Below are 13,909 nucleotides of genomic sequence, written 5' to 3' on the forward strand. Positions count from 1 at the left end.
AGAATTCTATCTGATAAGACACCTAGCTCAGCTGACCAACATGGTGGTTTGCTCAGGACTGAGGAGAGCTCTCAGAATGTGAGATTTTTCAGTGCTGTAGCCAGGAAAGTTCTGGGAAGACTGGGATGAGTTGGTCACCTTACACTCTACACTGTTTACACATGAGTCCAACTAAAATAAGCCAACTGGCCCAGAGTGGTCCACTGTGAAAAAAATGTTAATGATCCTTCTAGAAGAATATAGAATCCAATAAGAGAGACAGAGGTAAAATTTTGGTCTTATAACCAAATCAGCATTGTCCTAAAAACACAGAACTGAAAGTTATCCTAACATGTGGCAAAGATGAAAACAAAGTCAAGTCTCTGGTCCAAGATCTGAGAGTCTACCTTTGTCAAAAAGCATGCCTGAAGTAGCTAGTAATTAGTAGAATAACAAACATAGGCTAGTTTTACCTATGGCAGAGCACTACACATTCTTTCTCACCTGATGAATTTATGAGCCAACTGTTCCACAAAGTAATAGATTTCATTCCAGTGGTGCAGCACACTTCCTGATCTAGGAAAACAAAAGCAGATGTTACTTAATCAGGTGTTCATTTTTCTTTACCTTGTATCATTTTTCTTTATGTTCCATTATTTCACATTCAACTTATCCATTAACTGGGCTCTTTTATAACTTTGGAAATTATCTGAAAAGGTATTTAGACTAATTTTTGTTAAAGAACTTCCCTTCACTCCACCTTCCACCCGCACTCCACACACTAATGCACTAAAAAAAAAAAAAAAAATCCCTGGGCCCACCCAGATTCAGAGGTCAGTTTCAAATCTTTAAAAAAACCATTATGTTTGTGCTATTTAAATTATTCACTGATTAGGGAAGAAAAGCAATTCCAATTTATTTAAATGAAATTAGCATAAACTAGATGCCTGAACACACAAACATAAACAAATCCCCCTCCTCAAAAAGAATAAAACTTCATTTGTAAATATAGATGCAAAATCTCTAAATAAAATATTAGCAAAACAAATCCAGCAGGAATCTAAAAGAATAATAATTAATTAATCAGTGGAGTTTATTTCAGGAATGTATTGATGGTTCAACATTTAAGAAAATCTAACGTAACTAGTCATACTAATAAATAAAAAAAAAGAAAAACTTTACAGACTTTCATTATATTAAAAAGGAATCTTCTTCCTAAAAAAGAGGGACACTTTCTCTAGGACATATGGAATTATAGAATTTTAGAAGGGGGCTTCTTTATTTCCCAAGAGTGACTTCCGTTTTACTGATACCATCTACTACTGCTTCAATTCAGCTTCTAAGTATTTTCCATAGTGCCCATACTCAAGCTGTTGCAGTGACTTCATAGTAGGTTTTTCTATTCGAACCCATTCTTCTGTGTAGCTATGATGCAGCTTTCCTTTTACTTGAGGATCTGTGTCAGCTGAGCTCTGCATTTCTGCCTGTCATTCTAATAGTCGTTGAGGTTAAGAGTTTGTTCCTTCTACTCTGACATTTTGTACAGTTTCCACTGGTTTCAGATTACTTTTATTTTTTATGCACTCATTTGCCTTAATTTTAACTTCGAAAGAGTTGTTTGTTGCTATTTTTTTCTTTGTTTCAGATTATTTTATAGACATTTAAAATGAATCTGTGCAATAGATTTTGTGCCTTCCTTTTATGGTACAATATCCCAAGAATTCGCATTCTGATCGAGTGTATTCCATCTCTATAAGGAGAATTCACTCGTCTCTGCCCCACATCCAGAAATGATATGTCTGCCTGGCCTGAACAAAAGTGACACAACATGTTACAGTCACACAGTGACAACTCCGTATCATAAGGCTATCTCACTTTCTCCAACTTAATCTATAACTTTAATTCTAGGAAAAATTCTCAAAGTATGTTTTATAGAACTCAAAAGCTGGCTTTAAAAAATGAAATGAAGATTAAAGGTCTAAAAGTAATCAAGGCAATTGTGAAAAAGAATAATAAAGCTGGAAAACTTGCCTTATCAGATAAAATGACCCCATGTGCACGGTACATAATATAACCGTGGAGCCAATGAGGTAGAATAGAGAACCCAAACCTCAATCTACATGGGGTCTTGCAATTCAGTGAAAAAGGTGATTCAAACTGAGGACAGAGAACTAACCCTTTAATAAATGATGCTGTGACAATGGATTTCTAATTGAAAAAAGCCAATTAGATCACTGTCTCATACCAAATGTAACCCTAGATGTATTAAAGCCTAATGGGAAAGACAAAACTTTAAATCCATTGGGCAAATTATAGAAGGAGACTTTTATGTCCTCAGGTTAGTGAAGGTTTCTTCAGCTTAGGTACAGAAAGTAGGAGTTTTTTTTTAATGAAAAGGATAATTTTGATTACCTGAAGCATCTACAATTCTGAATGAAAAAAAGATGCCATAAACAGGTTCAAAGACAAGAGTGAAAGAGGATGTCTGTAACAAATAAAAAAGGCAAAAAATTTGTGTCCAGGATATGTAAATAATTGGTACAAGTAAATATTACAAAGGCAAACAATAGAAAAATAGACCAAGGATCAGAACAAGCAATCCCCTAAAGGATAGTAGATCAGCATTTGAAAAACGCCGAACTCTTCTAGTAAATACAGAAATACATATTTAAACAATCATTTGAGGAAGAACAAGCAATTTCCTGTGGCAGCAGCATAGAGCCCTGCAGAGTGGGGTGTGAGGAGGTGGGCAGATGGGGAAAGGGGTCCAGGCATTCGGGTGAGGAGGGGGTTGGAGACACTTCCTCTTAAAAACTAAACCTTTTCCAATAGACCTTTTCTATTCTGGCCTCTCAGCCTTTATACATATTCCAGCCGCTTGGAAAATGGCAAATTCCTACTCATTCTTCAAGACTCAACACAGTCTCTGCGTCTTGCCTTTGACCAACATAGATGGGGCTCACTGCCCCTGCCCCATGCTCTCAGGGCACCGTGTACATCTCTCAGTCACTATCCCCTGATGTTGGGTTGCATTCACTTTTTTTTCATGTTCCCCCTGTGAGGGATTTAAGGATATTTGCCTCTCCAGCATTAACCCATTTATTCGATGGAGGAAAGAAGAGCATGGAAAGAAGAAGTCTCAATTGCTCAAGGAAGCCTCTTGATATTTTGTCAGCTGGACACCAGCTCTTCCGTCCTCGTTTGGATAAACACTCTGAGTTTGGTACTCAGACAGCTCCAGCCAATTCCTGTGACCCTACATGAACCTGACGAGCCTTCCCAGATGGGTCAATGACTCTAGAGCACAGCTCCTTGGTAAATGGGACTACCTAATCATCAACAATAAAACCTAATGGCAGCTGGGAGTCTCCTAAGAGCTCACCAAAATTCCATACACTAGCCCCGAGCTTTTAACCTTTGGAAGTCCTCTTTCATTAGAATCCCAGCCATCCTCCTGGACAGGATTCAGTTGTATACTTCAAATCCCAAAGACTGGTCCTGGCTGCTTTCCTCCAGCCATGGGGTAGATGGTCTGGTCCTGGGGGTCCTGGTGAGGGCCCAGTGCTACATAAGTCCCTCACAAGAGGCACCACATAATTGATGCGCCATAGTCCAATCTAGAATTCTACAACTCCTATCCGCTGGAATCAGGAGATTTCCTTTAACACTGGTCATCTGTGCCCTCTTCTGAAATGCAATGTTGTGTTTTGGTCCACATGACCAGCACAAGTACTATCTGAGGGGTAATATCAGATGCTTAATGATTAAAGAGGCATCCCCATACCTCCTTCATCCCAAGTTTGATTTTCTCATTAGTAGAGAAGTCCTGCAGTGTGGGAATTGTCCTGGCAGGGGAGGAGGTAAAGTGTTGGTAAAATAGGGACTTGAACCAGAATTGAGGGGCTATTCTTGGCTATCTGCCTAAGGAGCAGAGGTCTGGAGTAAATCCTCGGGTTAACATTTCTTTGTTCTCAAAGATTGGCCTTATTGAACAGCCACAAATCAGTTTGCATTCCTTTACTTAAACAGGGTCATTCAATAATAATTCACACTATTACACTGTCATAAAACACTTCATTTTCACTATTCTTCTATCTGACATGTGAAATGTACACAATTTGGTGAAATTCATGTGATTTGTTGATGCTAGGTACAGAGAAAGAGCTAAGAAATACCCCGGGTGTTAAGAAAAGTCTGGATCTATCTGGAAACCTTCTTGCTGATCGGCAGGCACTGCATTTTCTGAAGAAAAAAATAAAACGATTCCCCTAAGACAAACCTGGAGGTAAGGAGATATTGACAGGTTTGTTTCTCCTATCCCAACTCGGCTAGTAATTGCCCTGAGACGGCTGAGGTTTGTGGTTTCACATTTATACATGATCATTCTTCACACAATTATATAAGCTTTGACCAAAATATACCATCTTTTTAAAGATTTTATTTATTAATTTGTCAGAAAGAGAGAGAGAGCGTGCACAAGCAGGGGGAGTGGCAGGCAGAGGGAGAGGAAGAAGCAGGCTCCGATGCGGGACTTGATCCCAGGACCCTGGAATCATGACCTGAGCTGAAGGCAGACCCTTAATCAACACTGAGCCACCCAGGCGCCCCCAAAATATACTCTTTTGGGGACACACTTGAGATGTATATAGTCTGTTCCCTTAAGCATCGAGGGTAAATATAACCCTCTAAGATTCTGGAAACCAAACTGTTTTTGTCTTCTCTGGATTACCATGGGATCCCAAGGGGCCTAACCTACTAAAGGAGCAGAGGAATATAGGAATCCTTCTAGTCCTTATTGCTGAGCCTCCTTAACCTGCACATGGACACCCTGTCCCACCCCAAGATCAAATTACACCTTGGGAAAGGAAAGAGCCCCTTTCTGTGCGCCAGTTGTTTATGGTTTTAGCATGGAGGTGAGCTTGTTGGGGCTACTGCTCATATTTCTTTAACCCAAATCTGTAGGAGCAAAAGTCTTACCTGCCGGGTGCCACAGTCCTGCCTCCCTGCCTCAATACCACCCGCCGGCCACAGCTAGACTTCTTAACCCTGAACTCCAAATACGTCATCCATGGGGCCTCAGAAACTATCCACTGTGACCTCACTCAAACATCTGTCCTTCTCCCACAGGGATAGATATGTTGGGTCTTTGACTCAATTTGGACTTTCTATTAAAACATGCATGTCTCGCCTGCACTTTGCATTATAAACTGATTTTCTGGTTTGGAATCTGCCCTAGCAGCTACTCCTAGAATAATCGACCCAGGGTGGTGTGTCCATGTTTGGACCAGTGGCTTCCTCTCAACCCTGAAGACCTAAGTGGATTCCCGGTCACAGCCAGGAAAAGTAGGGTGTTGGATGGGGAAGTGGCAGAGAGTGGATTCAATTCCAGCTTCTCACCACCCTACAATATATAAACCATCTCATTTATCATGCCAACCTGTTTAAGAGTTAATTATCTTAAAATCCCAGTTACGGAGTCCTGATGTCTTCAGGCAGTAATGGCTTACTCAGCCGTTGTTACCAAAGCTCCAAGTCAGAAATAAAAACTTCTTCTTAGTCCAGATATATGTAGGACTTGGAAAGGTTCCACTGGACTCTGTTATTTATTTTTTTTTCTTAACTGCTTTTAAGACACAGTTGCTAGGCAAACCATAGTCGGAGAGCTGAAATGCCCATGTTCTAGAAAATCAGCAGATGTGAAAGGTCCCTGATATTTGACTCAATTAAATCTAAACTCAAATGCAATCCTAAACCCTGAATATTTCCATGATCTAGCTCCTTCAGGCTCCTTCTTGGGATTTTGTGCCTTGGTTCCACAGGTATAAGTCTCAGCAAAATTTGGAATTCAATTGGCCTCCAGGAATTCTGCTTGAACACAGTCCTAACGAGTTCTGTGCTTGAAGGTCCATTCAATATACCTGGGTCTACTCAAAATCAGGGTCAATGCCTTCTCACACCACCTTCTGACTTGGCTTTGAGAAGGGTTGCCCAGATCATGGGACGGCAAAGCCACCATTCCTCACTACTAGCTCCACAAGAAGGTAACTGCTGGGGGCAGCTCCAAAGTTTCTTATTTTTGTTTTTCTATGACATCTCCAGTGTTTGGGACATAGTCAGAAGTCAATAAATTTTTGTGACTTTTGCATTCATTGTGAGTTCCCAGCGAGGGATTTCACACAGAACCTAGCAGCGCCCTCAGATTACTGCTTAATTACTTCCAAAGGTATAATATGCAAAGAGTAGGAGCAAAATAAGAACTCTGAGTCTCATTCTGATTTGTTTTCTGAAATACATTCTTTTGTGCTTATGTGAGTTTCCAAACCTCCCTGTGGTTAAGCTCCTTAGAAAACACAGGCTCTTTCCATTAGCCACATGCACAACCAGAGTCAGAAAGAATCGAGTGGGCCAAATTGAGTTTAAATTGTCCCCCCTTCTTTTGCACATGGGTTAGAATAAGACAAAAAGGAAAACAGAGCTTTATTTGGAACCATCACCCACGAGTCCTTAATCCTGGAAGAGAGAGTTGCTCTAACGATGGAAATTGTAAAACTGTCAGTCCCACTTTTCCTTAGCCCCACCCAGCTGAAGTCACTGATGTCCTAAATGACCCACCCAGGTCCCCAGCTAATCCTGGAAGGGTGCGCAGCCTCAGGCGCCACAAAGTGGGACAAGCAATTAGTTCGTCCGTCAAAGGCCCAGCGTTCATTTGCCTCCTCCCTCTGCTCTCCTCTCCAGCTTTTTTCTTGGCCTTGCTCTCATTCCTCCTAACCTCACATTGCACTTGAATTGGCTGGAGCCCTAAACCCAGCCCAGGCCTTAGCCCTTATCCACCTATTACTGACCAGGGCCATAGCCAAGACTCCCTCCTGCTTAAAAAGCTTGACTTTGACTCTTGCCTCTCTTCCAACTTCTTAAGATACCAGTCCAGACCAAAACCAAGCCATTGAGCACTGCACTTTGAATTTGGGAGCTCTTGTCTGTGTTGCGGAGACCCCAGCCCAGGATGCCCAGCCCCACCCTAATGACTTGTGAGGAATTTTCCCTTTAGTCAACCTGACTGATGGCTGTAAAAACAATGACTTTCAAGCTGTAGAATGCAACCTATTAGTGATTTGGGAAATCATTTTGGTGGGATGTTGCCAACATTAAAAACAAAATGAAACAGAATGGAACAGAAATATTAGGATCTATTGCATGCTGTTACAAAGTAATACTACGCGAAACTTTTGGTCAATTATATGCAAGTAATATATATATATATTATATATCTATATAAAATATATATTATGTATCTATATCTAATGTGTGTATATATATTATATATGTAGATATAAACTGTGTTTTTTCTTGTGGAGCAGATCAAAAGGATATTATAGCAAAATATATACTCCTTTAACCTCTGCTAATTTGTCTTTTCTAGCAGACACACACCAGGAAAAACCTAAAATATGATCTGATATCAATTAGTGGTATGTTTGGTGCAAATTCAACACAAAGCTGTAGTTGTTAAGAAAACAGAAATTGGTTAGCTATCCAAAAGGTATTTCCCAACATTAAAACATGGGATGGGATACATGAGACCCCCAGGTTACCAGCCAAAGCCACCAATGTGATCTGTGGATGACCTCTAGGTGACCATGACCAGACAAGGGTCTGGTCAATACTGTGGCTGCCCAGGAAGCCAGAGGCCCCTTTCATGTGTACACCGCACAGGCACACTAAGCCATGTGAGTGAGAGAAGTGCGGGGCAGGGAGGGACAAAACCTCAAACTTAAATTTAGTGAATGTTTAAATTCTTGCACTGGGTTAAGATTTCCAGTTTGGAAAAAAAATTGTCTCCTCTCCTCACCATACCTGCACCTAGTAGGAGGGATTTTCTTGGATAAACAAAGCAGTTTTAAATTATTTTCTATATATCTAAGGAGAGTGAAAATAGGGGTTTTTCTACCCCAAGACACATATATTTGTAATAACAGCATTTCTTTATGCAGAAATGTGGAACAATTTCCTCTTGAGGCTGTTCTGACCAGCAGTTATGAGCACGGACTTGGTGAGTGCTCATGTGAGTTCAAACCTCTGATGTGAGTTCAAACTCCTGTTCTTCCAGTTACGAGTGTGACATTTGAACAAGATGTTTTGCTTTCTTACATGTCAGCTTCCTCCTTTATGCAATGGGGATAATAGTAGCTATCTCCTAAGGATCGTTTTAAGGATTCAATCTAACGTTCCTCAGGTGTCATGCATCCTGCTTGGGACACGGTGAGCACACAGGACACCGTGGCCGCGGCAACTCCCTTCCCACTTGATTATTCAAGTCCCAGCAGTAAGATCTGAAGTGCTCCTTTCCTTACCCTTCACTGACACTTGGGATTATCTCTTTCTGAAATATCTGTACGTTTTACAGATGAAAATGGATCTTCATTATAATTTCCATGTGGATGTATTTAACTATAAGCCACAGATTTTTTTTTTTCAAATTTATTGTTCGTTTTCTGTTTTTAAAAACATTGAGTATCAATTAGGACCAACCACATCATTTGCAGAACCCAGTGCAAAATGAAAAGGAGCGCCCCTTTTTCAAAAATTATTAAGAATTTCAAGATGGGGACGGCAGCGCATTAAGCTAAGTGCCAGACCTTTGTTAAGCGTGGGTTCCTGGGTAACTGCACAGGTCCCGTGACCCTGCAGCTGACCCTGCACTATCAATACCCTTTGCCCATTTTCTATCGGGGTGCAAATATTTTCTTAGCGTAGGGGTGAGCAAGCTTTCTATAGAGGGCCAGACAGTAAATATTTTACGCTCTGGAGGGGGCTAGATGGTCCCCATGGCAACTACTCAAATCTGCTCTTGTGACACAAAAGCAGCCATTGATGGGACATAAATAAAGTAAGTGTGGTGATGCGACAGCACAATTTTATTTACAAAAACAGTCTGCAGGCCATAGTTTGCCAACCTCTGTCCTAGACAGTGACTTTCTTTCAGTTTTCTTCATTACAAGATAATATAAAAATCTATATATTTTTTTCCTGGTAGCTGAAGTTTTAGTGTACTTTCACTATTCATTTCCTCTTATTTATTGCTGAGAATGTGGACTGGAAAAACTGTGCCTTGGGCTGTATATGGAGGCATTCTTTGTGACTTAATAAATATTTCATGGATATTTGAAAGGAAAGTTTATTCTCTGTGGGGTATGGGATTCAAAATATATTTATTAAAACAACCTCATTAATTACTTTATTTTTTATTTAAATTCAATTAGCCAATATATAGTACATCATTAGTTTCGGATGTAACGTTCAATAATTCGTCAGTTACATATAACACCCAGTGCTCATCAATCACGTGCCCTCCTAAAACCTCATTATTATTCATACTTCATCTGTCCTCTGAATGCTTAAGTATTCAGAGAGATGTCATTTCAGATTCTGCTGAGAAAATAATTTGGTTTTCATCTTTGGCGGTCAAGAATAGATGAAGGTTATCTTAATACATTTCCTAAATATTGAAGCACCCTTGCATTTCTAGGATAACTTTTACCTGGTGTTGGTATATTATGCTTTTACTACACTGTGAGTTTTATTTTAAGGATATTTGATTTGGGATTTAAAGTTTTTATTCAATTTGGTCAGAAGTTTTGCATGTGAACATGTCATCTTTAGTAGATCTTGGTATCAGATACATGCTAGCTTCCTAAAATAAATTGGGAGACTCTCTCATCTTTTTCTGTTTTCTGGAAGAGTATAATACTGAAATTTTCTGTTCTGTGATAGAAATTGCCACAAAACCAACTGGTCCAAAACCAAAGGACCTACTCACAAAGGGAAATTAGTCCCTCTTAAATGTCCAGATTCTACTGGGGGAGGGCAAAATTGGAAAGATCCAGCATCTCACTTAAAGGAATTTTTAAAAAATCACCACTATTGGACTCTTATTATCACTATGGTTCAAAATTTAGGGATTTCCATGCCTCCTACTACCCAGTAGGTAGACTTGGAAGGAAGAAAAAGAGTTTGGGAGGTAAAAGCAGACTACATTTTTTTTTTATATGAATGTAGTATGAGTAATTTTTGTCTATCCTCTGTAAAAAATTTATAGTTTTCACTTTCTCTTTTGACATCTATTCTTTAAGTTTTATGTTTTGTTGTATAGCCTCATATTAACTTTTCTGGGTCCAATTACTTCTATTTCTTTTATACCATATCTTTTTCTTGTTCTTTATTTCCAACATAGTCTCCATTTCGATGTCAATATTTTCAAGTGATTTTTTTCAGTAAGGGTATGTGGATGGCATGCATTTTGAACTTTTGTATGTCTAAGAAAGCCTAGTTATGGAATTTAAGTATCACATTTCACTCAGGACTCTATAATTATTGAGGTTTTTTTGAGAATTTAATATTGTAGACTAAAAAGAAAAAAATCTAATGTCAATCTCAGTCTTTTTTTTTTTTTTTGCGGGGGAAAGGAAACCTATTTTTTTTCTTTTTTGGAAGACTATAGACATTTCTATTTAATCTTATATTTTTAAGAATTTATCTAAGGTTGTGTACTTGGTGAATCCTTCAAAAAAATTAATTAGGTTGAGTATTTGGTAAGTCCTCTAAATGTTCTCTTTTCTTTCCCTAGAATTTTTGTTTTTAAAGATTTTATTTATTTATTTGAGAGAGAGAGACTGAGAGAGAGAGCACATGAGAGGGGGGAGGGTTGGGAGGGTCAGAGGGAGAAGCAGACTCCCTGCCGAGCAGGGAGCCCGATGCGGGACTCGATCCAGGGACTCCAGGATCATGACCTGAGCCGAAAGCAGTCGCTTAACCAACTGAGCCACCCAGGCGCCCACCCTAGGATTTTTTATTGTAAATATATTGTATATCGTTTTTGTATATTATATATATTTTATCATGTATATGTGTGTGTGTATATATCCTGTTCCTAGGTTTATATTACTTATCTCTTGTCTCATCATTTTCGTCTCTGTATTCTTCCTGCTTGAGTTCTGGGGAAAGTTTCTTAAACTGTCTTCTGATGAACTGAATTTACTTTCTGCAATATTCAGTATGGTGGACATTGTTTCCAGTGGATTTGAATAGTCAGAAATAGCATATTTTCCCTCCAAAAGCTTCTTATTTTCAGCTTGTTCCTTTCTCATGACAGGATGCTCTTGTTTGTTGATGCATTATCATCTGAAAATTTACTAATTTACTAATTAGACATATATTTGCTTCAGTGGCTTCAATGGTCATTGCCACTTCCTTTAATTAATAACTATTACATTTAAAGATTTTTAAAAAATCTTGATCCACTTTTTTTGGTAATTTCTTGAAAATTACCCCTACTCTCCTTTTTAGAAGAATCCATATCTACTTGAAAATGTTTTTTTTATTTTTTTTCACATGTAAGTGACAACTTTGCTAAATATAACAGTTTAGGTCATAAATTTATCCATCAAAATTCTCCACCATTTAATGTTGCAGAGCCTTTGTAGGTCACTTGTATCTTTTCCATTCATAAAATTCTTCTTTTGTCTTTGAAATTAAAAATGATCACAAGGGGGCGCCTGAGTGGCTCAGTTGTTAAGCTTCTGCCTTCTGCTCAGGTCATGATCCCAGGGTCCTGGCATCGAGCCCCGCATCGGGCTCCCTGCTCAGCGAGAAGCCTGCTCTCCCTCTCCCACTCCCGCTGCTTGTGTTCCTGCTCTCGCTAACTCTGTTTCTGTCAAATAAATAAATAAAATCTTTAACAAAATAATAATAAAAAAATAAAATGATCACAAGGAATGCCTAAGTATTCACCTCTTTTACTTAACTAATTAATTTTGATTGCTACTTGATAAGCCTATTCAATCTTCATTTTCAGGTTTTTCTTAAATCAGGAAAGTTCTATTCACGCTTTGAATGTTTCTTCTAGACTACTCTTTAGCAACTGAAATTATCTGGTATATTGGATATCTATTTTTATCATTCACTATTTATCATCTTCTCTCTCATCACTTTAAGTCATTTCCCTATTCAAATTTGGAGAATTTTTCAAACAAGACTTCATCATTTATTTCATTTTCTGCATTGTCAGTTCTGCTCTTTACTGCTTCTTAGGTGACTTTACATCTTTCCCTATTATTTCATATTCTGTTAACTGTTCTGGGTTCCTTGTCTTCTCATCCATATTTTATCTATTTCAAAAACTTATTTTATTTACCATCATTGAAATGAAAAAATATATGATTCTAAAACCGACCTCTTCTGCTTTGAAAATTTTTTCTGTATATATGTTCTTCTTCCACCTTGGGAATTTTGTTTAATCCCTTCTTTAAGTTGCTGAAATTTTATAGGCCCTATTGTCATCCTTGAATGTGGGAAGGTGTAACTGGGTCTGGTATTTGCTTCCCAAATAGTTTTTTGTGGGTTTTGTTTGTTTGTTTGTTTGTTTCTCATCTCACACTTATAAACTTCTCTAAGAACTCAATCTGGGAGAAGCGAGTTGGTTTCGACGGCTGAAGTAAGCTTATGTTATTGTTCCATCACTTAGAGGAGAGTAAGGAATGAAATAGATCCTCATCATTTCCCACAGATGAATATCATCCTTGCAAGGTTTGTGTGTGCATTTTGGACATGGTTGCATCCATTCCAGCTTGCCATTTGTAGGGTTTTTTGGCCTGGTCTCTACTTTAGGTTCCTATTTTATTGTACCTGACATCTTTCCCGATCCCTACCGTATCCACAGAATCAAAGACAGAGCTCTGCCTTTTTCCTGGAGGCCCAGCATCTACGGGGAGGACTCAGCAAAGCTGGACAGAACTATCGTCATGAAGATGCTGGCGATCAGGCTTACTGCCCCCTGAATATCCAGTGCAGCTGCTTCTGCACAATGCAGAAGAAGGGCCCCAAGGAGATGGTTCTCATCCCTCTTATGTCCCACTCTTTACTTCAAACTCACTTTCAGATTTGGGGACTGTTATTGGGGCTCTTTCTAAATCTTCCTCTACGTGTTTTCTACAACTTGGCAACAGCATGGAAAGTAGATCCTGGCTGACCTCCTTCAAACTCAGTCCATCTGTTCTGTTTCTAGTGGAATTTCTTAGAAGTGTGCAGCATGTCAATGTCAATGTCCTTCATCTTTGGACCTGATGCAGGTTTCTCCCAGATGCCTCCTTAAGACTTTCTCTTTTAGGGGGGGTGGGGCAGTTGTAGATGATAGTGGGGGAGGTGCTGTGTATGTTCAGCTTCCTTTTCAGAAGTCATAAACAAACTTTTTTTTTTTTTTTAAAGATTTTATTTATTTATTTGAGACAGAGAGAATGAGAGAGAGAGAGCACATGAGAGGGGGGGAGGGTCAGAGGGAGAAGCAGGCTCCCTGCCGAGCAGGGAACCCGATGCGGGACTGGATCCAGGGACTCCAGGATCATGACCTGAGCCGAAGGCAGTCGCTTAACCAACTGAGCCACCCAGGCGCCCAACAAACTTTTTTTTTTTTATCTCCCACTAAGATCCTCAGCTCATTAAACTTTAATTTCATCATTTATGATGCCCTGACAGTGCACTTCCAAAAGTCACCAATGCCTTTATTTCTGCTCAAGCATATGGCCTTTCTCAGTTCTCATCTTGCTGGATGTATTTATAATATGCATAAATACGACACATAATATTTATTATTTCCACAAACTGACTTTTGAATGCTAGGGGGTCCTTTTGCATCTATAAAGACTAATAATTCCAACACTTGATATTTCTTAAGTACTTACTAAGCAGCAGGCATTGTGCTGAGCCCTGTACACGCATCGCCATTTAGTAATAGTAGCTAGCACTTCGTGAGCACTTTCTTTTTTTTTTTTTTTTTTAAAGATTTTATTTATTTATTTGACAGAGAGAGACACAGCGAGAGAGGGAACACAAGCAGGGGGAGTGGGAGAGGGAGAAGCAGGCTTCCCGCCGAGCAGGG

At 39.2% G+C, this 13,909-nt stretch overlaps 1 protein-coding gene across 1 annotated transcript in view; it reads right to left on the reverse strand.

Moving 5' to 3' along the window:
• Positions 1 to 13,909, reverse strand: part of ANTXR1 (ANTXR cell adhesion molecule 1) — a 217,337-nt gene that overhangs the window by 190,762 nt on the left and 12,666 nt on the right. The window contains exon 2 of the mRNA XM_032410814.1: positions 484 to 555. Within this exon, the coding sequence (XP_032266705.1) occupies positions 484 to 555 (72 nt within the window). The remainder of the gene's footprint in view (positions 1 to 483; positions 556 to 13,909) is intronic.

This window comes from Phoca vitulina, unplaced genomic scaffold, assembly GCF_004348235.1.
Source record: "Phoca vitulina isolate PV1807 unplaced genomic scaffold, GSC_HSeal_1.0 scaffold12, whole genome shotgun sequence".
NCBI classification, from domain to species: Eukaryota; Metazoa; Chordata; class Mammalia; order Carnivora; family Phocidae; genus Phoca; species Phoca vitulina.